The sequence below is a fragment of the Phyllostomus hastatus genome, unplaced genomic scaffold, assembly GCF_019186645.2.
Source record: "Phyllostomus hastatus isolate PE091 unplaced genomic scaffold, TTU_PhHast_1.1 phas_contig_477, whole genome shotgun sequence".
NCBI lineage: Eukaryota > Metazoa > Chordata > Mammalia > Chiroptera > Phyllostomidae > Phyllostomus > Phyllostomus hastatus.
Window position 1 is genome coordinate 5208262 of NW_025333889.1, and position 24994 is coordinate 5233255.

At 59.8% G+C, this 24994-nt stretch overlaps 1 protein-coding gene and 1 long non-coding RNA gene across 5 annotated transcripts in view; one reads left to right on the plus strand and one right to left on the minus strand.

Moving 5' to 3' along the window:
• Positions 1-1784: 1784 nt before the first annotated feature.
• Positions 1785-6061, plus strand: LOC123823252. Its single transcript, XR_006786503.1, has 4 exons — positions 1785-1976; positions 3278-3367; positions 3632-3747; positions 5555-6061. It is a non-coding gene; the product is annotated as an uncharacterized LOC123823252 (long non-coding RNA).
• A 50-nt stretch (positions 6062-6111) lies between these two features.
• Positions 6112-24994, minus strand: part of ARMC9 (armadillo repeat containing 9) — a 104914-nt gene continuing 86031 nt past the window's right edge. For 2 of the 4 annotated variants that reach the window (XM_045845801.1, XM_045845799.1), the window contains 4 exons: positions 19747-19883; positions 15900-16026; positions 7405-7577; positions 6112-6273 (listed from right to left, as the gene is read on the minus strand). In XM_045845801.1, the coding sequence (XP_045701757.1) occupies positions 6251-6273; positions 7405-7577; positions 15900-16026; positions 19747-19883 (460 nt within the window). In that variant the 3' untranslated portion in view covers positions 6112-6250. Of the gene's footprint in view, positions 6274-7404; positions 7578-10891; positions 11034-15899; positions 16027-19746; positions 19884-24994 lie in introns of those variants that run through there. The other 2 variants (XM_045845800.1, XM_045845802.1) reach the window with 2 other exon arrangements.

A 24994-nucleotide genomic window follows, 5' to 3' on the forward strand; every position in this document is an offset into this window, starting at 1 on the left:
CCCAGCACGGTTCCCAGTCCCCCCAGCCCTCGGCCTCAGCCTGCACCTCCTTGCACACTCCTCTGCCCCGGGGCGGGCTAGGGAAAGTTTAATGACCAGCTTTGGCTGGGGAAAAGGGGCAAAGCCCTAGTTTGTCACGTAGTGTGGCCAGTTTCCGTGGTGCGAACGTCCCCAGCGCGGCCAACTCCCCGCTCCCAGAGGGGTGTGGTGGAGCGCAGAGCTGGGCTGGAGTGCACGGGGGCGTCATCACGGCACGGCCTCCTTCTCCGATGCAGCAGATGCCGGTGACCTCCAGGACACAGACAACGGTCACCACAATACAATAATCAGAAAAGGATGAGTTTTGAGTACTTATTATCTTTGTTTTTTTAATTTTGTTGATCTTTAGAGAGAGGACAGGGGAGAGAGAAACATCAATTTGTTGTTCCACTTTTCGATGCGTTCATTGGTTGATGCTTGTACGTGCCCCGACCAGGGATCGAACCCACAACCTTGGTGTGTGGGGACTATGCTCTAAGCACCTGAGCCAGGGCCTCACCTTTGTTTCTAATAAAATTTCTTTCTTTTTTTTTAAAGGAGATTTTTTTTTAAAAGATTTTATTTATTTTTAGAGAGGGAAGGGAGGGAGATAGAGAGAGAGAGAGAGAAACATCAATGTGCGGTTGCTGGGGGTGGTGGCCTGCAACCCAGGCATGTGCCCTGATTGGGAATCGAACCTGCGACACTTTGGTTCGCAGCCCGAGCTCAATCCACTGAGCTACGCCAGCCAGGGCTAATAGAATTTCTTTGTGAATTTGTATAACCCGAGTTTTGGTAATGGCTACGTTCGGCACCTGAGTGTGCAGGCACTCGCTGGCTCAGCACACCCTGCTCCTGCTCGAGTCCCAGAGAAGGGCCTGGTGGCCCCCAGCTCCCTGGCTCCGCTCCAACCCCCCCCCCCGCCCCCTTAGAGCTCATGCCATCACCTCGCCCCTCTTCCTTCACCAGGACCTCCCCCGACCTCAGTGCCTTCCGCATCCAACTCCTCTCCTCAGCTTTTCCTGGGGCCAGCTGACCTCCGGCCCAACACTCTGGGGGCGCCGCTTTCAGGCAGCCCACCTCTCCTCCATCTCCTCCGGCTCTGTGGCCACGGTGACCGTCCTCCACCCTTCCAGCCTGGCGCTGGGGCTCTGCCCTGAACGGCGGCCATCTGCAAAGGCCAGGAATTCTCCCTAGGAGACGGGGAGCGACTCGAGGGCCCGGGAAACTGTGTCTCCTGTTGAGAGTTCCGCTGAAGGGCTGCCGATGCTGCTGCGGCAGCGACACCCACTTTACGTGGCCTGCGGGGCCTCGACCGGACGCCGGCCCTCCCGCGGCACAGTGTCCCTGGGAGTCAGAACAAGCGTCAGTTCCTGGCGTGACTTCCCCAAGGCCCCATCATCATGGCCACCCACCCACCTCCTGGCGGTGCACCCCTTAGATGAGACCACCACAGAGCAGCAAAATCCCCGCCCCCCTGGTTGGAGTGGACCAACTCGGCCGCAGTCCAGCAGCCCTCCTCAAGGCGCGTGCCCAGGTCCCGCTGCTGGCACTGCGCCGCGGAGCCCCGCCTCCCCACGCGGCCCTGGAGGCGAGCCGTGGCTCCTCCAGGACGTGAGTAACACACTTCCCTCCTGCACGGTTCCCTGCCGTCTTCCACCCGGGGCTCCGCCTGACAAATATTAACTTAATGAAATCACAACACCGCCCAGCCCAGGGCAGAGCAGCGCCGTGCGGCGTTTGCCGGAGGGACCTGAGGTGGGGAGGTCACCCGCGGTGGGGAAACAACCCCGGGAGATGCGGCTCTGACACGTGAGGAAGTTCTGGGCGCCTTCCAGATGGTGGGCTGCTCCCACCACGCCCAGGTTTGTTCAGCTCCCCCGCAGCCTCGTCCTTCCGCCCGGGGCCTTGGCCTTGGCCGTGGGACCTGCTCTGGCCAGTGGGAGAGCAATAAGCATGTGAGTAGGAACTTGAATGCACTTGGGCTTGACCTCTCTGACTGCAGTAGGAGCTCCGAGACCGCCGTGCGGGTGAGCCCAAGCGAGCTTGCTGGAGGAAGGTTCTTCCCCCAAGGGGAAGAACGCAGGACCCAGCCAACATCCTCTGCTCGCCGCGAACCGAAGGCCTTGACCGCCTTCTGCCCGCAGACACACGCCCGGGTCCCGCCGAGCCCTACGGCTCTGCATGTCTGAGCCCAGCCCCGCCGCCGATCCACAGAGCTGTAAAGCTGGTCAGCTGTCTTTAGCTGCTACGTTCTGGGGGCGGTGTACGTGCAAAAGCGAACGGAGTCCCACAGCACAGCTTACTGCTGACAGTGTCTGGGGAGGTGGGGGCCGAAGATCCAGCCCCCTGGCCCCCCCCACCCCCCGCCTGTGGGCACACAGGGGGGACCAGGAGCAGCCCCCAGAGCCCAGGTGGGGACAAGAGGTGACTTGGGGAGCAGTGTACATAAAAAGAAAGGGGGTGCCCCCAACTCAGTAGCCCAGATAAATAATATTTTAGTGCCGTATTTAAGAAAACCAAACCAGTAAATGCTGGCCCGTGGGCTGGCTGCCTGTGTTTTGTGATGAAAGCATTGTTGGGCTTGGGGCTGGGGTTGGGGTTTGGCCACGTGAGGGAGGGTCATACAGGTGCAGGGTCAGAGCTCGTTTTTATGGAAAAGTGTAATATTTTGTCAGGGATTATTTTGGTATCATTTTTATTTATTTGTGTGTTTTTCTCTATTTTTATTTTTTCAAAAGATTTTATTTATTAATTTTTAGACAGAAGAGAAGGGAGAGAGGAAGAGAGGGAGAGAAACATCAACGTGTGGTTGCCTCCCACGGTCCCCGGCACTGGGGACCTGGCCCAAAACCCAGGCGTGTGCCTGACCAGGAATTGAACTGACAACACTTTGGGTCGTAGGCTAGTGCTCAATCCACTGAGCCACACTAGCAAGACTGTTTATTTAGCTCTTTTTTTCCAAAAGATTTTATTTATTTTTTGACAGGGGAAGGGAGAAAGAGGAGAGAAACATCAATGTGTGGTTGCCCCTCACATGTGCCCCCATCTGGGGACCTGGCCTGCACCCCACTGTGCCCTGACTGGGAATCAATCGGCAACCCTTTGGTTCGCAGGCCGGCACTCAGTCCACTGAGCCACACCAGCCAGGGCTTATTTAGCTCCTTTGATTTAGGCCAAATCTTCCCCAACTTTCTGAGTGACCCCTGGGAGCAGACTGGATTTCAAACCTCCACCTGACTGTTATGTTCCCACTCAGGGCCGCCATGTGTGCTGTTTCCAGGCATCCCCACCTGCTGTGAATTAAGCAAATGAGACTGAGACCTACTCCGGAGAAATCGGGGCCCAGGTGAGCAGAGAGCTGGGCTCAGCTCCCAGGGGCGGGGGAGCCAGTCTTCCGGAAGACCCGCCATTTTTTTTTCTTTTAAAAAAGATTTTACTCTTTTATTTTTAGAAACAGGGGAAGGGAAGGGGAAAGAGAGGGAGAGAAACATCCATGTGAGAGAGAAACCTCAATCGGTTGCCTCTCGCACGCGCCCTGACCAGGGACGTGGCCTGCAACCCAGGCCTGTGCTCAGACCGTAGATCGAACTGGTGACATTTCGGTTTGCAGGATGATGCCCAACCCACTGAGCCACCCCAGAGAGGGCCCACCATTTTCCAAAAGCCCCACGGACTTCTCTCTGTGGCTTCCCCGGCAGTTTTCGGGCCAGTCCTAGGTGCTGGATGGTAAGATCTCTAGGTGACCCGGAAGTGATTGGGTTTATTTGTGTACTGGACCCCCTGCTTTTTCAAGTTCGATTTTATGTAAGTCCTATCCCCGTAGCTGCTTTCACTAATCGGAAGAAATCCAAAGAGGATTTTCCCTGTTGCAATAAAAAGGCAAACAGGAAAAAAGGTGTTCAGAGTCTAGTGGGGAACCCTTACAGAAGCGGCTGCACCAGAGCGGCAGAGCGGCCCTACCACGCTCCTTCCCCGGGACCCACACTCAGCATCGCAGCATCTGGCTGCCACGGCTTCCAAGGCTTCCAACTGCGTCTGTGAGCACCTGGGCTTTACCTCGAGTTATTCTGTGCATCTGTTAGCAAGACGTGTCCTCAGGTATCAGAGAAACCTAAGGGAGAATGTAAAAGTTGCCTTTTGTGTGCCCCCCGCCCCCAGGGATCCAGCCCACAATCCAAGCATGTGCCCTGACTGGGAATCGAACCCGTGACCCTTTGGTTCGCAGGCCAGCACTCAGTCCACTGAGCCACGCCAGCCAGGGCAGATAGCTCTATTTTCGCATAGCGGGGGAAACCTACAGTTGGTTTCCTCCCTCCCCTCAGATCTTGCTCGAACCCAACCGCGGCCAACTCAGTGAGACCAGCAGATAGCTCGGGTGCTATCTCATGACTGAGTTGCTGGCACTTCACAAAGCCCCTTTCTGGCTGTCAGCCTCGGGCGCAGAGGTTCGAGTCTGCACCAGGACCCGCCGGGTGTGGCTCGGTCGCCCGGGCACCCTTCACCTTCCCCGGCAGAGCCACCGGCTGAGCTCCTGATGAGCTCGGTTCAGTTTGGCCCCGAGTAGGATACTCCCCTCGTCTGTAAAAGGTGGTCTACTCCACCCCCCCCCCGCCCTCCCCGAAATGGCCAGACACTTCCAGATCAGACTTCAGCTCATCTGACGGCTGGAGGCAGAAACGGCCAGCGCTCCGGGGAGTGCGGGGCGCACGCGGAGACGCCGCCCACCCCCCTGCAGCGCGGAGTCTGCGCTCCCATGACGCAGCGGGGGAGACGCAGGGGAAAGGCCGTGCCAGCCCGCGGCGGCAGCCGAGGAATCCGGAGGGGGAGGGCTGGCTGCGGAGAACGGGAAAGACTCTTTTCCATTACGTTCCCCTGCCTTCTGCACGGTTCAGCCGGAAGGGAGCCCACTTCAGGGACCCGGTCGCCTCCACTCACACCCACAACCCCGGAGACGAGCCTTTGTGTTTTCTCTTCCTCCGCCTCGGGACGAGCCGGGAATCCCGGGTGCCTGGAGGCTGGCGGTCCCTCGGTGGCGGCGGCAGCAGCGAAGTGCACCCCCGCCCCCCCCCCCACCAGCTTCTTCCCCAGGATCGGAGAGGGGCCAGCACGTTTCCCAAGGACGAGGGTGTGGCCGCAGCGCCATTCCCACGGCCGTGAAGTGCTGACGTGCCAAGGACCCAGGAGAGTCACCCAGGTGCCGGCCCGTGACCAGTGTACTGTCATCCCACGGGCCGACTGGCCCCTTGCCTGTGCTCCCGAGCATTGGGAAGGCCACTGGACACTTCGAGCTTTTCCTCTCCTGCCGTCCAGTGGGGCACGGACGTCTGCACATGGGGCCTGGCCGGGGTGGACGGAGTGCCCCAGGGAAGTCATGGTCTCACACACACACGGGTGCCCTCTAAACACTGGTTAATTTATTCCCATATTTCCATTCCCGGAGAGGTCAGGTCAGACGCTGCTATTAGCTTGGGTGCCATTTTGGACGCCTGGGGCCTTGGTGGCTCTGCAGGCAATTTCCCTTCCTCCGTCCTAGGACCCGGGCTGTGATGTCACCTCGGCAAGAGGCGCGCCCAGGCCTCCCGCCGTGGGAACCTGTCCTTTTGCCAGCGGGGCTGTCTGTGGTTCCTGTCGAAGCGGAGGTGAGGAAGCAGGCTGCGAGCTGGTCGAGCCTCTGGGCCTTGAACCCGGCACGCAGGAGCACAGGGCGGCTCTGGCTCGGCCATGTTCTGAGCCGTGTGTGGGAACCAACCATGTTCTTACCGGATTTTAAAAGAGGAAGACAATATCAAGACTGCCGATTAGGTGTATGGCTTGAGGAAGATCAGTTCCTCTTACTCTAAATCACTGCTGTCTCACATTTGGTCCGAGGACGGAGAGCCGGTTCCCGCCGAGGCCACAGCTGGGCCCTGGCGGAGCTGTCTGGGTCCCAGGGGCACAGGGGCCGGCTCCCGATCGGACTTGTGAACCCTCAGGGAGGGACACGGGCAGGACGTCCCAGCCTGCCCCGTCTGGCCACGCCAGGAGCGGACGTGGAGCCTGGGTCACGAAGGCGGCGGCGGCGGCGGGCCTGCTCTGCGGCTGTCTGGAGAGCTGTCCTCTCCTCGGTTCCCCCGGGGCTCACAGACAACTGTCACTTCACATCTGTCACCTGCAGCTGCTGGCCGGCCAAGAACGGGAAGCTGGCTGGTCCTCCTGCAGAGGGACGGTGGCGCCGGGGAAGAAACCCTTCTCACTTCCTCTGAGAGTGACTGCCTGGAGAAGGAGAGCCAGAGCGAGCTGCCAGTGCCCAGGCCCGCTCCGTACAGAGCCCCTCTGTCCCTCACAATTCCTTCTTTCAGCCGGCTCCGGGGAAACGAAACACGGGGGACCTCCCCTCCCCGGGGTCACCTGCTCTGCAGCCAGGACACGGCTTGTTTGGCCACACGCTGTCCTCACCGGAAGCGGGCTGCGTGGTGCGGGGCGTCAGTGAGTTTTGCTGGCAAGCGCTCCTGTGGAGGCCGCGGGACTTAAATTCACGGCTCCCTGAGCCCGCTGCACCGGCCTGGGACACGCTGTGCAATTGGCAGGGGCCGGGCCAGCCGATCAGCTGCGGGGTGCTGTCCCCCCACCCTAGAGTAATGTCAGCGGGGCTCCCGCCAGTGCAGCCTAGCCCCGGGCAGGTTAGACAGGGGCCGGCCTTTCCTGCAGGGCTGGCCTGGGGGAGGAAGCCGGTGGCCTGCCCCGAGGGCGGGGCACTTGGGGCTGGGGCCTTGCTGTGTTTCCCAGCAGAGGGGCCTCCCAGTCCCAGCCGTGGCCGTGAGCCACACTTCCAGCCCAGGGGGTCCCCAGATGGCCGGAGTGCCTGGGGCCATGTCAGGAAGGGAGCTGGTGGGGGGGGCGGGGACAGCACAGTCACAGAAATGCGCATATCCTGAGTGTGACTGATGGACTCTGCAGGACGTTCTTTTGTTCTGCTTCTCTTTTGTTCCCCTTATTTTTACCAAAGCTCCGTGGGGGAGTGGAGGAGGGTGGCCAACTGGCTGGGAGGGGACAGAGAAAGGAGAGGTCTTCACTGGGAGCAAAAGGGCGGGAGGGGGGCCCCCCCAGGGACAGTCCCTCTGGCGGCACCCCCACCAGCCTGCCTGCAGGGAGGCTGGGCACTGCCAGGCCCCTTTGGTTTGGGGGTGCACCACAGCAGGCCCCACAGGGGGGCTCCTTATCTCTGAGTGGCACCACCTGGAGAGTCCCACTCCACTGGCCTGTGTGTGAGACCCTGCGGCTGAAGGCGGTTGCGGAAATGGAGAGAGCAGTGAGGAGCCGGCCCCCAGGGCCAGGGCAGACTGGCCAGGGCCCTGGTCCTGTGGGCAGGGGGAGCCCACAGCCCTTCCCCCCAAGCGGACTCACTCTGCAGGCCCCTCACGGAGGACGTCGTGGAGCCAGGGCGGCTGGCCTGCTGGGGGCCACACGAGGAGAACTGAGGGGCCAGAGCCGAGGTCTTGGCCTTGGGTGGGTTCAGGTCCAGGATCTCCGGTGTGCGGGGGGTCCGGGGCCTGCAGGTCAGGGCTGATGAGAATTCCCTGGAACAAAACGTGTGACCTAGGGTCGCAGCTCCTGCGTGGCTGGGCATCACAGGAGGGAGGGAGGACTCCCGTCTGAACACAGACAGAAGCCAGGGGGGCTGGGAGCTGGGGTGGGGGTGGGTAGAGCAGGACACCCAGAGGCTTAAGTCCCTGTCCTCACAGAGCTCCCATTCTAGGGGTGGAGACGAGAGAGAAACACGCGCTAAGGGGGAGATAAGCAGGGAAGGGGAGGCGAGCTTGTGGAGACCAAAGTGTTGGGATGGCTTGGGAGGGTGTGGTGGCAGGGCAGGGGCGAAGCCGTCCAGGTCCTCCTCCCTGGGATCTTACGTGACAAATGGGAACTGAGGTTGCAAATCCATGGACCCTGAAACTGCTTACCCTGGATTTTTGGGGTGTGGCCCCAAATCACAGGGGTCCTGAAAGTGGGTTAAGGCTGAAGAAGAGTCAGAGAAACAGGCAGGGCCAGGAAGAGAGGGACAGAGATGCTGGCTTTGCAGACGGAGGATCCTGCCCCTCTCCTGTCCCCCCCCACTCCTATCCCCCCTCCCGTCCCCGCCCCCCCCCCCCGCCTCCTCCCAACAAAGCAGCAGGTGGCCTCTGATAGGGGACTCAAGAGTCGGAAAATTTTAGTTTAAGGTAAACAGTTAAGCCTAGGAGGTCATGCATATGTTAAAGCTCTCGTTTCAGGAGCTGCAGGGTGCGGCCTACCCTGAGTCCTGGGAGAGGCAGCTGGCCTGCTGGGCCCGCTAAAGACCACAGCTGGGGCACAGCTGGAGACATCCGAGCCATTGTGTTCTGTTCCAAGGAGAGACAGAAGACCACCCTCCCACCCGCCCAGGGGACAGCTAACTGCCCGGGGCAAGAACGCTGCAGTTTTTTAATTTAATTTTCCCTGAATTTCAAAACCCCTTTCACACTTTGTTCCCTCTTATAAAAAGGCTGGCCTGGAAGGAAGCGTAACATGGTCCGTTAGGGTGTGAACCCGCTGTGCCCGCCCCCTGAATAAAGGGCCCACAGAGATCCAGTCCCTGCCTCTGCTTGCTGGGTCTGGTCGGTGACAGGCAGCTCCAACGCCGGCCCTTCCGGTTTCACCTCTAGAGCCAGAAGAAGCGGAAGAGAGAACCTCCCAAGAACTCTGAAAAGGAACCTGTCCTTCGGACACCTCGATTCCGGCCCCAGGGAGATCGGGGTCGGGCTTCTAACCCACAGACTGGTGAGGTGACAATGGTGTGCCGTCCAGGTCACCACACTTGTGGCGATCTGTTATAGGAGACAAATTTCAGGTGGGGCGACCAGGGAAGGCCTCGCTGCGAAGGTGACCTTGAACCCCCAGACGATCCTAAGAGGCAGGCACCACCACCCCCTTTCTCAGATGCAGAAACTGAGGCTCCACGTTTGTGAGCTTTCCCGACACCGCACACACACAACCAGCAGGTAGCGAGGCCCAGGTCCGAACCCAGCGGGACCCTCACCGCGGTCGTCCGCAGACACCCTCTGGGGCCCAGCCCGAGGGGCCGGCCCGGCAGAGTGCGCGGCGTGCTGCCCTGCGCTGGCCCGCGTCGCCCCACTTTCTGAGCCTCGCCCCCTCTGTCTCCACGGGTCCGAGCAGCCTCCCCCTTCGTTACTTACAGCGGCTGCGGGCCGTTTCACCCGACCCACGTGTTGCAACTCACCACGCCCCGCCCCTAACGATTCGCATGCCTTCCCTCATTGACAATGCGCGTGCGCACTGAGCTCTGTCGGACACCGGGACCGAAGATCGACCTGGTCGGTCGAATTCCTGCTCTTGGCGTTACTGTGAAGGTAGTTAGCGAATATTCATAAGGAAGGGGGGCGGAGGGAGTTCAACATGGAGCCTAACACACTAGGAAACAAGCCTGTCTGCCTCAGCAGGAAGCTGCACTTCACACCCCGGGGACCACAGCGACAGGTGGATTCACACTCGTTCCCCCCCCCCGCCCCCCTTTGGTAATGACTTGGGGGGCGCAGGGGCCGGCGCTTGACCGTGAAGGCCTGTCGGTCTAACGAGGGGGTGGGTCCATCAAAGAGCCCACGAAAGCTTGGGGAGTTCTCCGGTTGTTTTGGAAAAGCACCTGGTCCATTTCAAATGCACACCAACATAACCCCAGGGGAACAAAGAAGCTCTGTCTGTCTGTCTGTCTGTCCGTCCCTCTCTCGCTCGTGGCCTGCACTCACCCTTTGGTCTGTGAGCTCGCTCAGCTGGGAGCACCAGACCCCGTGGGCCCGGCAGCTACCAGGGCCCGCAGCAGGCTGCGTGGGCTCCCCGAGACCCAGCTGTGCTATGGAGCAGGGACCCCGCACACTGGCTTTGTCTCAGCCTCGCGGAGGACACAGCGGGACTTTCTCCGTGGCGGGACGGAAGGGGATGGGACACGGAAAACCCAGTGGGCAGCTTCTGTCTCCTCCGGAACAAACCCGGCCACACCGCAGTCTCCCGTGTGTGGGTCCTTGGGATGCTTTCCCCGAGACCCCGTGGGCCAGCCCGATTCCCACCGACCACATCAGGAAGCTCACCAAGGGGGCTTTGGGGTCAGGAAACAGAGACTCTGACACAGCGAGGTGGTCGCACTGCTGGTGCTTTCTTACCCAGTATTGTCTGATTCCGATGATTTTTTTCCTGTTTTTCTATTTTAATCTTGATTTTTTAAATCATTCTTTTTTTTTAAAGATTTTATTTATTTTTAGACAGAGGGGAAGGGAAAGGGAAAGAGAAAGAGACAGAGAGAAACATCAGTGTGTGTTGGCCTCTCATTCGCCCCCTACTGGGGATCCGGCCTGCACCCCAGGCACGTGCTTATGCTGGGAACCGAACCAGCGACCCTTTGGTTCGCAGGACGGCACTCAATCCACTGAGCCACACCAGCCAGGGCTTTTTTTATCATTCTTACAGCAGTTCATTATTTTTAAGTTGCGGTGAAATATACATGACATAAAAATGATCGGGTGACCACCTGAAGAGGTAGGTGCACTACACTTTAAAAAGGAACATCTGGAGAAATTGGTAAAAAGGCCTCCAGGCAGTGGTGATGGCGGAGGGGGAGCCTCAGGCTGCCTGGGTATGTCCCACCCCGAGGTCGCAGGACGGGGAGGCCAGGGTCTGAGGGGCTAGCCGTGCAGACCCGGGACGGCTGGCCAGCTCCACCACATGGGGCCTTGAAGCGGATGGGCAGTAAGGTCAGGATGCAGGGGTGGGGGCAGCCGAGCGGAGCCGGCCAGGAGTGAAGGAAGAGGGTGGCCCGCGCAGCAGGGCTCAGGCGTGTGTCAGCTCCCAACCCCAGGGCGGCCGGGAAAGGGCCCCATCCTTCAGCAGCGCAGCGCGGTGGGGAGCGTCAAAACCCTTCCGTGTGGGTCAGTGTTACTCGTCAGCGTGGCTGGGCCGTGGCGCCCAGGTGGCTGTTCGTCTGTTATTCTGGCTGGTTCTGTGCAGGCATTCTGTGGGTGAGAGTGCCATTTCAACAGGGGGACTTTAGACATAAAGCAGATTGCCCTCCGTTACATGGGTGGGCCTCATCTAATCAGTCGAAGGCCTCAGTAGCAAAAGGCTGACTTCCCCTGATCAGGGAGGAGTTCGGCCATCAGGTCGCCTTTGGACTAGAACTTCAACCCGTCCCTGAGTCTCCAGCCTGTTGGCCCACCCTGCAAATTCTGGACTTGTCAAGGCTACAATCATGTGAGCCAGCTCCTTAAAATAAAACTCTCTCCCTCTCTCTCTCTCTTTCTCTCTCTCTCTCTCTACACACACACACACACACATCCTGTTGGTTCTATTGCTCTGGAGAACCCTGAGTAACACACCTTAAAAGCCAGCCTCCTTTTTGCTCGAGAACATGACCTTTGTTGGCAGGGGGAGCCTTGCTTGGGCGGGAGAGAGCACCCTCACACAGGGGCCTCCTCTGGCTGGCTCCTCCCATTAGCACTGGAGGGAGTGGCCTTCCCCGAGCCCCAGGCAGCTACCCCTTGTTGCCGGGCAGAACACCTCCCCGCCTCCCACCGTGAGGTCCTCCAAACCACTCAGGGGCTGCTGTGGGAGGGGCAGTGTTGACTGAGGATGCCAGTCATTGTCATTAAACTGCAGGGACGATGGTGTCAGGGCCTTCTGGGAAGGACACTGGGAGGCCCGGCGGGGGGGGGGGGTGGCTGTTGGGAAGGGTCAGCCTGGCCCCCAGCGGCCTCCGCAGGGTTCCCCATCCCCCCAGCACGGTGAGCTCAGCGGCCTGGGCAGCCAGGAGCCGCAGCCAGGAAATGGCAATGGTTTGGCAGCAGATGAGGCCAGATTAGGGCAGAGCAGCAGCAGCACGTGGAAAGGAAGTTCAGGTCGGCAGTGCCCTGTGACTTACAGAGTAATTCGCTGCAGAAACGCGTGGTGCTGGGTACTAGATAGAAAGGTAAACGCCAACGTATGTGCAAACTGGGAGGTGTCCTGAACGGCCGGTAACTGTTTGCTGAAAGGCCCAGCCCGCGGGAAGGCCCTCTGCTGTCAACAGAACCTCGGGCGGGAAGGGAAGAGCAGTAAAAGGCTCCTGGAGACACCGAATCTCCACCTGTGTCTGGAACGGCTGAGTCACCAACCCCGGGGCAGAGGCTCCTGCGATCCCTCCCTGCTCCCTCTGCGTGGAGGTGCACGTGAGGGTCCTCAGGGGCCCCCCAAGGGCCTCTGCTGTCTGCCTGCCTCGGTCACTGCGGAGTGTGTTTCCTCGGGCTGCAACACAGCCCGGGGCAGGGAAGGGGGTGGGGTCTGGGGAGAGAGCACGGCGTGAAGCAGGAAAACCTGGCGTGAGGCTCACACGTGTAGGTGCGCGGCCCTCCCAGCCCCGTTTCCTGGCCTCCCGGGCTGCAGTTTCCTTTGGCTGCAAGCGCCCGCGTTCGTCATCGAGAACTGCCGTGCATCCTCTCGGGACAGATGTGAGGGGGACACGGCACATGTGCAGATACATGTAGAACTCTCCTCCTCGCTTATTTTTTTAAAAGCCGATATACTTGCCGAAGAGTCATTTCCTGCCGGTGGCAGGTCAGGGTCTCTGACACTGTTTGCCTCTGACCCTGCCCCCGGCCTGGACCTGAGACGCCCATCCCTCGAGTGACCTCAGGCCACCTGGGGGAGCATCCAGGCAGAGGCCTTTCCTGTCCAGCTGGGCTCTGGTCCACGAACAAGCGCTTCACTCGGCCGACGGCAGGCGGGCCGAGGGGTGCTGGGCAAGACCGTGCGACCACCCCAGGCAGCTCGGTCCACCACCTTCCCACAGGGGACAGCTGGAAACCACCCCCTGCACCTTCCAAGGTGCAGGGGCCCTCGTGGTCTGGACTGACAGATTTCACGGGGGAGCATCTGGGCTCTTTTTAGTGAAATGCTTCTTAAAAAAATTTTTTTGAAGCCTGGTTAACAGTATTGTTCCCCAGCTACTCAATGGTAAGGAGTCTAAGAAGCAAATTAAAAAAAAAAAAAAAAAGCAGCAGCAGCCCTGGCTGGTGTAGCTCAGTGGATTGAGTGTGGGGCTGGGAACTAAAGGGTCGCCGGTTCGATTCCCAGTCAGGGCACGTGCCTGGGTTGCCGGCCAGGTCCCCAGATGGGGGCACGTGTGAGGGGCAACCACAAACTGATGTTTCTCTCCCTTTCTTTGTCCTTCTTTTCCCCCCTCTATAAATAAATAAATAAACAAATAAATAAATAAATTTAAAAAGGAAAACTTGGCCGCAGGGAGGGTGGGGAGGCAGCGGGATGGTGGGGTCTGGACCTGTTACTCCCTGGCTCCCGGGAAGGTGGTTCTGCAGCGAGATCAGTGCCAGGAGCCCCCCCGAGTGGGGCTGGGGCTGCAGTCGCTTTTTTTCTTCTTCTGGTACTACTCTTTATTAATTATTGTGTGTGTGTTTTCTCAGTCACTTGCAAACCACCACAAAGTCAGGGCTCGGGCAGGAGAGCAACCCTTCCCTTTGCCATTTACCCAACCCTGCGGCTCTCGGCAGCCAAGCCGGCCCACCCGCCCTACTATCTCCCGGGGCGGGGCTGCCCTCACTCCAGAGGCAGAGAGACGGGAGTTGGGGGACGCCGAGGGGCAGGCGTCCCCCACCCAAGCCGTGCCGAGAGCCACTATCCTCGCCCTTCCTCCGACTGATTCATCCGACAACTATGCTGAGAGCCCGCTCCGGGCCAGGCAAGAAAACACGGGGACAACCATCCTGCACGTAGCCCCAGTCTTTGAGGTCACTGGAGCTGGTCACGGGTCACCTGACCGCACAGTGGGCCCTGAGGCCCTGGAATGCATGGACTCTGGGGTCAGACAAGAGGGAGGACCAGTTAGCTGTGACACGGAGCAGCCTGGTCAAGAGGAGGCTGGGCCATGGAAAGAGTATTCCGGGCGGGGTGATGACCCGTGGGGGAGTGGACGGTGGGACAGCAAGATACTGCCCCCTCTTCCATCCTCCTCTTTCTCAAACGGGGCCCCCCGCCCCCAATAGGAGCTGAATTCAAGTGATTGACATGAGGGAGAAGGGCACCCATGGGTGTAACCCCGAGGGGGCATTTGTGCCCAACAGAAGCTTGGAGGGCCCACTGGGTAACCCCACTGCGTGTGACAAGGGGGGTGTTGCTACAAAAAGAACCTTTGAGGTCCCCTGTCTGCTCTGGAAACAGTTCTTTCTGGGGAGAGAGGATTGTCCCAAGGGATGAGTCTCAGAAAGACACTCAGCATCTACAGGAGGGAACAAGGCCGGGCCCTAGCAGGGCTGCTTTGGCCTGGCTGGGCCTGGGACCCCGGAGGCCAGGGCAGCGGGGGCCCAGCCTCGGCACTGCACTGGCCCACCTGCTGAGGTCTCTCATTTTGAGGCCCCCACTTCAGGAGGGTGACTCGAGCTGGAGAAAGCTGACCGGCTGGGCCTCGGGCATTTCCAGCCTCAGAGCTCATCTTCAGCCACCTGGAGGGAGGTGGGTGCCCAAGTTCCCCTCGTGCCTGGCAGATGTTGGGATGGAGGAGACCAGATGCCTGGTGTCCCTGGTCCCTCGCTCCTGCCCTGCCCCCAGCCTCTGGCTGGCCCTGCCGTCTCTGCGCCCTCTGCCCCGTAGCTATCCAGAGCAGAGTCCCCACCGCAGTCCAGGTCCCTAGTCCGTCCTGCTCATCCCCTCCCGGTTCTGCTGTCCGAGGGGAGGGGCTCCAGTCCCTCCTGCCCCTCCTCCTTCCCCTGCCCCTCTGACTTTCTCCACCGCGGGTGCCCAGCAGGGCCCCTGCCTGTCCTCGGTGGCAGCGGCAGCTCCAGGTGTTCCCTCAGCCTCTGGAACTCAGCAGAAATTCCTTTTCCTGTGGAGTCCCACCAGTGGGGCCTGCGGGACGGGCAGGGAAGCCCAGGAAGGGGAGGGCCAGCGGGGCCGGCTCCCTGACCCCTCTACCCTGTGCCTGGGTGGGGTGGGGTGGGGCGGGGCGGCGGGGGTAGCATCTGCCGGGGGCGGAGGCGGCTTCAGGCCCGGGGCCTCCAGGGTCACACCCGGCTCCCTGAGGCCCCCCCCCCCCCCCCCGCCGTCAGTGGGCGCACTGGCGGAAGTGCTTCCCCAGTCTGGAAACACGTGGGCACAGGGGGCCTGCCCGGTTGCCATGGTGCAAAGCCTCTAACTCAGAGCCTGCGAGGGCGTGGTCCCGCTCAACGTGCCGCCAGCCCGGTGCTTCCGCGCAGCAGGTTGGCCGCTCCGACTCCGAATACTCAGCCTGCCGGGCTCTGCACGGCCAGGAGGAGTGGGGGGGGAGGGGGGGCAGCTGGCCAGGAGGAGTGGGGGGGGGCAGCTGGGGTGCCCGGCGCTGTGGACACGGGCTGGGTCTGAGGCTCCTCTCCCTGAAAGGGCCTTTCTAGGTTCTGAAAGGCCCCAGAGTGACCCATCGAAGCCTGGTCTGTGCTCATTTGGCGCAGAGGAAGAAAAAACACCTTTTTTTCCTGCATGGGGGCGGGGCTTCAAATTCTGTGCGAGGAAGCTGCCAACCCACTTCACTGGGCTCATTCTCCATCCTTCTCCCCTCCACCCCACCCTCGCCCGGGCAAGCAGCTGAGACTGGACGCTGCCCTCATGTCACCCTGCATCACACGTCGCCCGCACGTGTCCCCCTGACAGTTCTTAGAACTAAGAGTACGTTTAGGAGCTTCCTCTCCTCCCGGTCTGAGGACAGACGGGCCCCTCTGCTCTGAGGTTACCAGGCGTGGTGGCCGCGCTCCCCTGGGTGTCTCGGCACCTCGATTCAGGCCCCAGACAAACGCCCCTTTCCTTCCACCGTCAGAGGCTGGGCCTCGGAGGTGCCTGCTCAGGACCCCTCCCATCCCTACCTGGTGGTTCCTCCGCTGCCCGGGGCCCAGGGCATCCCCCTCGGCTGGGCGGGGGCCGCCGAGGGCGGCGGGCGAGGCTCTCCCCGATGTCCTGGCGACCACTCCCGCGGCTTGGCATCCCTGGAGACTGGGGGGAGAGAGAGCTCAGTCGGCCTCTGCTCCGGAAGCTCTTGGAGGAGGCTGGGCTGCAAACCCTAGGAAAGCACGTGCCCCGGGCCAGCCCCTGACGGGTCCCAGCGGCGACGGATGGAGACCTGTGTACTGGTGCAGCCTGGGAACTTTCTGGGCAGCCACTTGATGTACAGCACTTACAACCTGGGGGCGCGGCGGCCGTGCTGCCGGAACACACGCAGCCCAGGAACGCGCGGACCACCAGCCCCCTCGCGCCCCCAGGATCCCTCTGCGTCTCAGGGAAAAGCCACGACAGCATGGGCCTGTCTTCTTGGGCCTCTGCCTGGCACCGCCGCACAGAAGCACAGAGACACATTGAAAAATAACTGGTGTTTTTCTGGAATGCAGGTTTGCCTCCGTGTCCTGTGTTTTTATTGGCTGAATGTGGCGAGGAGCTCCCCTCTGGCCTGGGGATAGAGGACCCGCCCCACCTCTCTCCCCTTCCCACAGCCAAAGGGGCCGGGGCCCTGTCGGAGCACTGCTGCGACCACGTCTGGGTTCGCTGCCTCCTCGATACTTCCCGTGTCTTTAAAAACCGCCAGCGTGATTGACCTTAGCAGTGTGGCCTCCGCTTTACCTTAAATATAAAAGAGCCTCTCTGGCAGGTCGCCCCAAACCTGCAGCCAGGGGTGCAGCTGACCCTCGGATAACCCCCTTCCGACCGAAACGAGGAATCTGTTTCTGGTAGGACACCCAGTGGGCAGCTCTACTTGCTGGAGTGTCTCCCCTGAGAGCTGGGCCTCGAAGTAGATTCTCCGCCATCTCTGATCCGCTCTCCTACGCACGCCCCCCTCCCCCCACCCCGCTGGCCTGTCCGAGCTCTCCCCTCAGCGGGCTCCAGAGGCCCGGGAGGCCAGACCCAGGTGTGGGGGATCCTAACTGGGCGGAGCCACAGGCAGCACTGGGCTACAGTCACTGGTGTTGTCAGAGGGCACGGGGGAGGGGGGGCAGGTGGCCCTCCGGGACCAGGGGCTTTCTCAGTGGTGGGGGGTGGTGGTGCCTGGGAAGGCCACCCCACCCCCCACCCAGCCCCCTTTCCCGCTGGAGGGAGGAGGGACCCAGCTGAGCTCTCCCTTCGGTTGCGGTTCATTTGCCGAACAACAGTCGCCCCTCCTCCCACTGCCGGCGGGGCGGCAGGGCGGCAGGTCAGAGGGCTGGCTCACTGCAGGACCAGGGGCCCAGCTCGGCAGGAGCCCAGGGAGAAGGCAGCCACCTGCGTGCCTCCAGGCCTCCTGGGACAAAGCCCTGTGTTCCCGTCCGTTCCTTTCCCACAGGGCTCAGCCGGGCCTTTGAACTCGAGTCCACTGACTGGCATGTGATGTCCACATCCAAGGTCGTCTTGGTTCCTGGGGAAATGAGAATAACTTCCCTCGGGCCACACTCTTGGCTTCTTCCCTGGACAGCGATTTCCTTTTGGCACCGGGGGCTGCGTCGGGCCTTGCGTTTCACCGATCCTGATGCTTGCAAATCCCCTGGGTTCCTCATTTCCTCATCGCGAGTCCTACACGGGGCCGGCGAGCCCGGCTGCAGCCTCCCAGCCCGTCTGCACACAGCACCCCGAGCACCGCAGCCGAATGCCGCCCCTCCGCACGCGGAGGCTGGGTGGCCAGGGGAAGGGATGGCGGTGGCGGGACCCGCTGGGAGCTGACCCTGGTCCAGGGACAAGCGTCCTGGGTGGCGGGGGGGTGTGGGGGTGGCTGTGCTGGGCCAGCCTGAAACAGGGCAGCAGGAAGAACAGAATCCACGTCAGACACGGAGTCAGTGCCCTGGAGGCTTTTGGCTTCCCCTGGGAAAGGACTTCTGTTGAGTAAAAGGATTTCAAAGGGGAAATGCGGCGCCGCCCTGAGACTGACTGACGGCTGACAGCAGCCTGGCTGGTGGTCTAGTCTATCAGGTGCGGGACAGACAGGGGTCCGTCGAGGCGGGGGGCAGGGGGAGTGGATGCGTCCAGAGAAAACGGGAGTGGGTGGAGGGTGGGTGGGGCGCACAGGATGTGGTCCCTGTGGCCTTCAGAGCGGGCAGACAGGCGCGCTCCCGCGGGCCCTGGGGAGCACAGCGGCTCTGGCTCCACCTCGTGCATCTGGAGGGGCTGGTGAGCCGCTGCGGCCTCCCCGGGGGGAGACACGGGACTGCTGGTGATCCCCGGGGCTGAGGCCCCGCTGGGTGCCCACCGCCTTTATCCGAGGAGCCAGGATTTGCCAGGGCCTTCACCTTGAAAGGGCTAATATCAATTGTTCTCGAAAATAACACTGATGTCCACGCAGCCCAACACAACATCAGCGGCCACTCGGCCCTCGCTGTCCAGGACCGCCTCCCACGCCACACCTTTCCGAAGGACAGGACACACTGGCCACCAGCGGAGGACAGGGCCACCCTGGTGGTCATGTTGCTGACACTAGGAGGTTACTGATAAACAAGTTACTCTAAATGCAGCGTTTTGGAGGTCCAGGCCTTCGGAATCTGAAACCATCTAAAACTCGGTGGCGTTAGGTCAAATCGGCGAGAGGTGTCAGACCGCCCCCCACGTGCGCCCTGGCGGCAGAAGCCTGTGGACGGGTGGAGCCCATCGCCTCTGAGGGAAGGTGTGTTCGAGTTCCTAGCTGTGACAGAAAACAGGTAAACTAGCAGACAACCACAGTGGCAGGACTTGTGAAGGCGCTCAGCTCCGGGGGGCCGTGCCCCCCGAGCCCACACGACCTGGCCTTCTCCGCACTCTGTGACCGACGGGCCTGCTGCTCGAACCCGGGCCCGGAAGCGTCTGGGCCCGACAGTGCGCGGAAGGTGGAAGTTCTCCGACGTCCCTCACGCCGGAGCCTGACCCGCTCCCCTGCTGTTCTTCCTATTGGAACGGAGATGGAGGTTCGGGTCTTGTCTGGTGTGCTCATATCCTTTTAATTTCCTCTTGAAAATAAAAAACAATACCTTGTCCATGTCTGAGGCAATGCATGTCTGTTTTCTCTGGCATCTGAAAAGCCCTTTTATCCTGCACTGGTTGGTCTCTGGCGAACTTGACCAGATGCTTCGGATCGGGTCTGGAGACCAGCCCCACAGTGGCTCTGGCTCCCGCCCCACACGTCCGACGCATGGCCCAGCCCTCAGCTCCAAGCTCGAGGGACCCGCGTGGTCGTAGATCTACATTGTTTTGAGGTTCCCACTCGGGGGCCTCATGTAAAACAAGGCTTTCCTAGCCCTGGCTGGCGTAGCTCAGTGGATTGACCATGGACTGCGAACCAAAGTGTCGCAGGTTCGATTCCCAGTCAGTGCACATGCCTGGGTTGCAGGCCACCACCCCCAGCAACCACACATGGATGTTTCTCTCTCTCTCTCTCTTTCTCCCTCCCTTCCCTCTCTAAAAATGAATAAATAAAATCTTAAGAAAAATAAAAAAGGAACAAGGCTTTCCCCAGTCGGAAATCTGGCCCAGCCAGCTTGTAGACATGAGAAGAGGTGGACGCGGCGCTCTGAGAGTTGGGGGTCTGGAGGAATAGCCACGGCAGGTCTGGCGGGGGGACCGTGGGCCCAGGGCCTCGGACACGGGGGCAGTGGTGGAGCTCCGAGGGCTCCCAGGAGCAGGTGCGAGGCCCAGGATTTTTGGGTCTGTACCCGTGGCTGCTTCGTTCCATTCTAGAAGTCAGCCCCCCAGCGCCCCCCCCCCCCATGCTGCCAGTGCTCTTACGTGAAGTCGACACTTGGGGCTCCGCAGCACCCGGCTGCCCCCACCTGCAGGCTGGACGGTGGGCCCTCGGCGGGGACAGGAGGCAGCTGTTCCTGGCGTGTCGGGATGGCTGGGGGGAAACGGGATGGTCTTCCGGCCTGCAGGAACACAGCGAAAACCGTGGTCAGCGCAGAAAGCCGGACACACTGGACCGCTGACCACCTTGCAGCGTCACAGGCACACACACAGGAAGGGGAAGTACCCGAAATTCTTTGGCTAAACTGATGCTGGCAGATAGTTCACCTTTTTTTATTCATTTTTAGAGAGGGAGGGAGGGAGAGAGAGAGAGAAACATCAATGTGTGGTTGCTGGGGACCATGGCCTGCAACCCAGGCATGTGCCCTGACTGGGAATCAAACCTGTGACACTTTGGTTCACAGCCCGCGCTCAATCCACTGAGCTACGCCAGCCAGGGCTGATATTTTACCTTTGTGAGGGTCCTGGCAGGAAGTAGGAAGTACCCTCACCTCGCTCACATTAGCTCTTACACATTTACAGCGATAATCGACTCGGCATCTTTCGAGGGGGCGATGCTATCTTTTGGCTTTGGGAGACGTGGGGCATGGTATTTCAACCACTTTGAGGCACAGTCTGGTTTTTCTCCTCCAAGGATGGAGCAGATTAGTGGAGGGAAGAATCTGGCCAGAGAAGACGGGGCATGTCATGTCAGCCATGACACCGGGAGTCAGGCGGACACAGGGCTGGGAAGGGCTTGGTTTCTGGGAGTCTGCCCACGTGGTGCAGGCGTGGCCTCACTTGGCACCTGGGTGGGGGAGGCAGAGGCCCACTCACCCAGTGGGCATCTCGTGGGTGTTCCACTGCTCCAGCCCCCAGGCCAGGCGGGAGGGGTGGGGCCTGGGCCAGTACGTCACACAGGGGCAGGCAGGGTGCTCTGGGTCGGCCCTGTATGCACAGCAGCACCACGCTCGGTCCCCTCAGCAAGGAGACGCCAGCCACCTGCTCCAGCAGGGGCTTCGCGGGTGGGCCACATCCCAGCAAGCCTGGGCCCACCTGTCCTCGGAGCGGGTCCCACGGAATGGCTGTTCTGGAATGTCAGTGCCAGCAGCGAAGACAGACAACCGCCCTGAGAGGACAGCAGGCACTGTGTGTGTGTGTGTGTGTGTGTGTGTCTCAGCCAGTTCTGAACTCTGACCTGGGCCTGCCTGGGGCCCAACGAGGGATACTTTCCCAGCAGAGGTGATGCCATGAGCAAGGTGAAGAGGCCAAAGAATTACTCAGGCTGCATTGGTACAGAAAGATTTAAGGCCCTGGCTGGTGCAGCTCAGTGGATTGAGCACGGGCTGTAAACCAAAGGGCCCATAGAGTTCGATTCCCAGCCAGGACAAATGCCTGGGTTGCAGGCCAGGTCCCCAGTGGGGGCCATATGAAAGGCAACCACACATTGATGTTTCTCTCCCTTTTTCTCCCTCCCTTCCCCTTCTCTCTAAAAATAAATAAATAAAATCTTAAAAAAAAAAAAGATTGAAGACACCACCCAAACTGGCGGCTGCAGGGTGCAGGGTGTCCAGGGGAGCTTCCAGGGCTGAGCTGGGGCAGGGGCCCATCGGGAAGCACCCCGTGGGCTGGGTTTGACTGGATTTGAGCCCTCAAGGAAAGAGGGGTCACAGAAATGACATTCCATGACGCTGTGCTGGGGAGATCACTCATTCTGTCCGTGCTCCTGGAGGGTGGGCCGTGGCGGGGAGGTCGCTGGGGGCCCTCCTGGGCCCGAGGCCGAGAGTGGCTCCAGAGGGCAGAGAGAAGAGCCAGGGCTGGGAGAGCACGTGGGGCGCAGAGGGCTCCGGGTGCACGGGCTGGATTCCGGCTCAGGTGCCTGGGGGCATTAACGCCCTGCCCTGAAGCCGGGGCCCAGGGGACCGTGGTGTTCATTTGGGAAACGCTCAAGGGGGGGTTCTGGGGGCACAAGAAGTCTGGGCTACAGTCAGAGATGCGGTGTCAGCAGTGTGTCGTGGAAACCAGAGAACAAGCAGGATGGGACGGGGACCTCAACTGGGCCTGCAGGACACGGCATTTAGGAGGGAGAAGGGTGACGGGTCAGGGGCGGGGGACCAGCCCACGGTGGTGGCGGGACTTGGAGTGGGGAGAGCTACCAGGGGAGGGGTGTCTGCGGTGGCCTCTGGGAGACATTCGGAGTAAAGGTCAGAGCAGGAAGGCCACCGCGGCCCGGGCAGCAGTGGTTTGCTGAAGTCACGGCCAGACCCCTCCCCTGGCAGGGGTCCCCGTGGGGAGAGGAGAACGGGCCGCCGGGGAAGTAGCCAGAGGGGCCCGAGGTGAGGGAGGGGGAGGTGCGGGGAGGCAGCAGGAGGGCAGGCTGGAGATGGAGCAAGAAGTGTTAAATGCTGGGGTCACATTTGGTTCTGGAATGCAGGGAGCAGGGAGGCTGGGACCTGAGGGAAACGGGCTGAGGGGGCGGGGGAGGCGTGCCCCCCCATGTGGGAACGGGGACGTCCCTGCACAGGGACCGCTGGGTTTGTTTTTATTTCCACCTTTCTCTCCTTGATCATAAAGCCTGTGCTGATCATGGAAAACGAGGAAAACACAGAGAATCTACAGCGTGGCCGGCTCTCCCAGCACCGAGACATACACACTCCTACCATTTGGTATCTTTTAACAAGTGCAAATATATACACTAGAAAAGTGCAGAAAACTGGGGGGGACTGTGAGTCCGTACGTAGGCTAGCAGTAAGTCAGTAAGGCTAATAGGCTAGATCCACACTATTTTTTTCCTTTGTTTTTTTTAAGTTGAATTTACTCGGCTGACACTGGTTAATAAAATTATATAGGTTTCAGGTGATCCACATTATTCTTAACTGGCTTTTTCACTTGGCTGTCGTGAGGCTTTCCCCATGCATTAAATGTTCTTCTAAAACATCATTTTCAATGCTGCTTTGTGTGACTATATCGTTTATGTCATCAGCCTCCTGCTTTGGACATTTAGATTATTTTCGTTGTATAAGTAACACCCTTTCCTATACATCTGCAAAGTTCTGATTTCTCCCCAGTATAAAGCCCTAGAAGGGGAGGGGGTCACTGCCCCCAAAAGTGCCAGGATCTCGAACGCGTGTGTGACACAGGTTACCAGAGTGTCCCGGCAACGCCACATTCTGGGGGCCGGTGTGCGTGGACAGTATATCCACTTTCTCAGGAGGCCGACCTGAGGCCCAGAATGTTCCCTCTGACACCCCCTCCTGACCGCACCCCACCTATCGTCTCTCTGTCCCCCTGCTCTGGGGCTGCTGAGGCAGGAATCCCCTCACTTAGTCCGCACCCCCCACGGTTGGCACACCCTCCGGTGCAGACGGGCACACAGGCGCGTTGGGCGTGCCCAGCGGAGGGGGCCGGGCGGGCACTCGCTCCGTTCCAGCGGGAAGGCCCGCCATGCAGGACAACGAGGTCTCGCACTCCTTGCGGTGACCGCTCCCACAGTCAGGGGACACCCGCGCGTGCTCCCCAGGCGTGGAGCAGTGTCCTCGTCTTCCTCTGCCAAGCAGAACACAGGACTCGAGAATTAACTGTGCCCGTTGGTCAGACCTGGTCTTTATTAGGCTCCTTCTCCGCTTCTCTCGGATTACAATGTCCTCGGGTCATCCCTGCCTCTCTGTGAAGCCAGGGTGCTAGTCATTCTAAAAGATGCTTTAAAAATAATTTTTAAAATGGATGATTTGGTGTCCTCTTTCCCATGTCAACCAAGATGAATGTTGTTCGTTCCTGTAACGTCTCATTTGAAAAGATGTGATGTTTATGAACTGGATTTACCAGCCGCTGACACTTGGCTGTATTCTGGATCGAACCCCCACAGCCCTGGCAGGTGTGGCTCAGAGGGCGGGGCGTCATCCTGTGACCCAGAAGGTCGCAGGTCTGATCCCCAGTCGGGGCACGCGCCTGGGTCGCAGGTTTGATCCCCGCTGGGGTGTGTAGGGGAGGCAACTGCTTGGAGTTTCTCGCTCACATCAGTGTCTCTCTCTCCCTTCCTCTCTCTCTAAAATCTATAAAGGTATCCTTGGGTGAGGAGTTAAAAAAAGTCCACCAAACTCCTCAGCTATAAATGACATTCTGTGGACAATTAGGGACCCTGGACATACCTCACAATATTATTAAATTCATGTTCCCTTTCTCAGGTGAGATAATGTGGTTAAGTACAGGACATTCGTTTTTTTTTAAGATTTATTTATTTTTAGAGAGGGAAGGGAGGGAGAAAGAGAGAGAGAGAGAGAGAGAGAGGGAGAGAAACATCAATGTGCGGTTGCTGGGGGTTATGGCCTGCAACCCAGGCATGTGCCCTGATTGGGAATCGAACCTGCGACACTTTGGTTCACAGCCCGCGCTCAGTCCAATGAGCTACGCCAGCCAGGGCCGTACAGGACATTCTTAGTGGCTTAGGAGATGCGTGCTGAAAGTCTGCAACCTTTCCCCGAACAGTTCAGCAGAAAAGTGCACACGTGTGTATTATGCACGCAGAAAAGAGGGCAGGTGTGAGAGAGCTGAGTGTGCAAAGATGGAAAATGTTAACAGCTGGAAGTGCTTCATTGTAATACTCTTTCAACTTCTCTGTGGGCTAAAAAATACTTGTTGTCGGTTTAAGAGAAAAAGGTGTTATGTTAGCTAGTATATTACTAGTTAAAAATAAAAACCGTGACATATGAAGGACACAACGACTAGTTTTGAAATCAAGTCAAATGGGTCTCAGAGCGCCGACCCACGGCGTGGGCCCTGACATGACAGGCCAGGTGCCGGACGGGCACCGGCGCTCGGCATCCGCGGCCCCGTGCACACAGCTCCGTGAGAACGGGCATTTTCTGGGCCTGCCCAGTCTCCTGTGCCTGGCTGCTCATTTCACATTACTGAGGAGTAAAACTGGAAACAACCAGGACGCCCAGGTCTAGGGGATTTCTAAGTAAAACAGAGCGTATTCATTGGAAGTATTTTATGGCTAGTACGTGCTGAATGAATGAATGCAGGTCTTTTTGCTTGCTCTCTCTAAGCCCCGGTTTGTACCTGTTTCTCTCCAGCATTCTCTCTCTAGACGGGAAGAGAGGCCACAGAAGACACTTCTCTCCCGCTTGTGCTGGGCTGCCGGGCCTGGTGCTCCCCCAGAGCACACAGGCGTCTGTCTAGGCCCTCGGGTCCCCAGGGAGGCCAGAGGCTCTGGGTAACCAGACTGAAGTTTTGTTTATGTAAACAGGGGAAA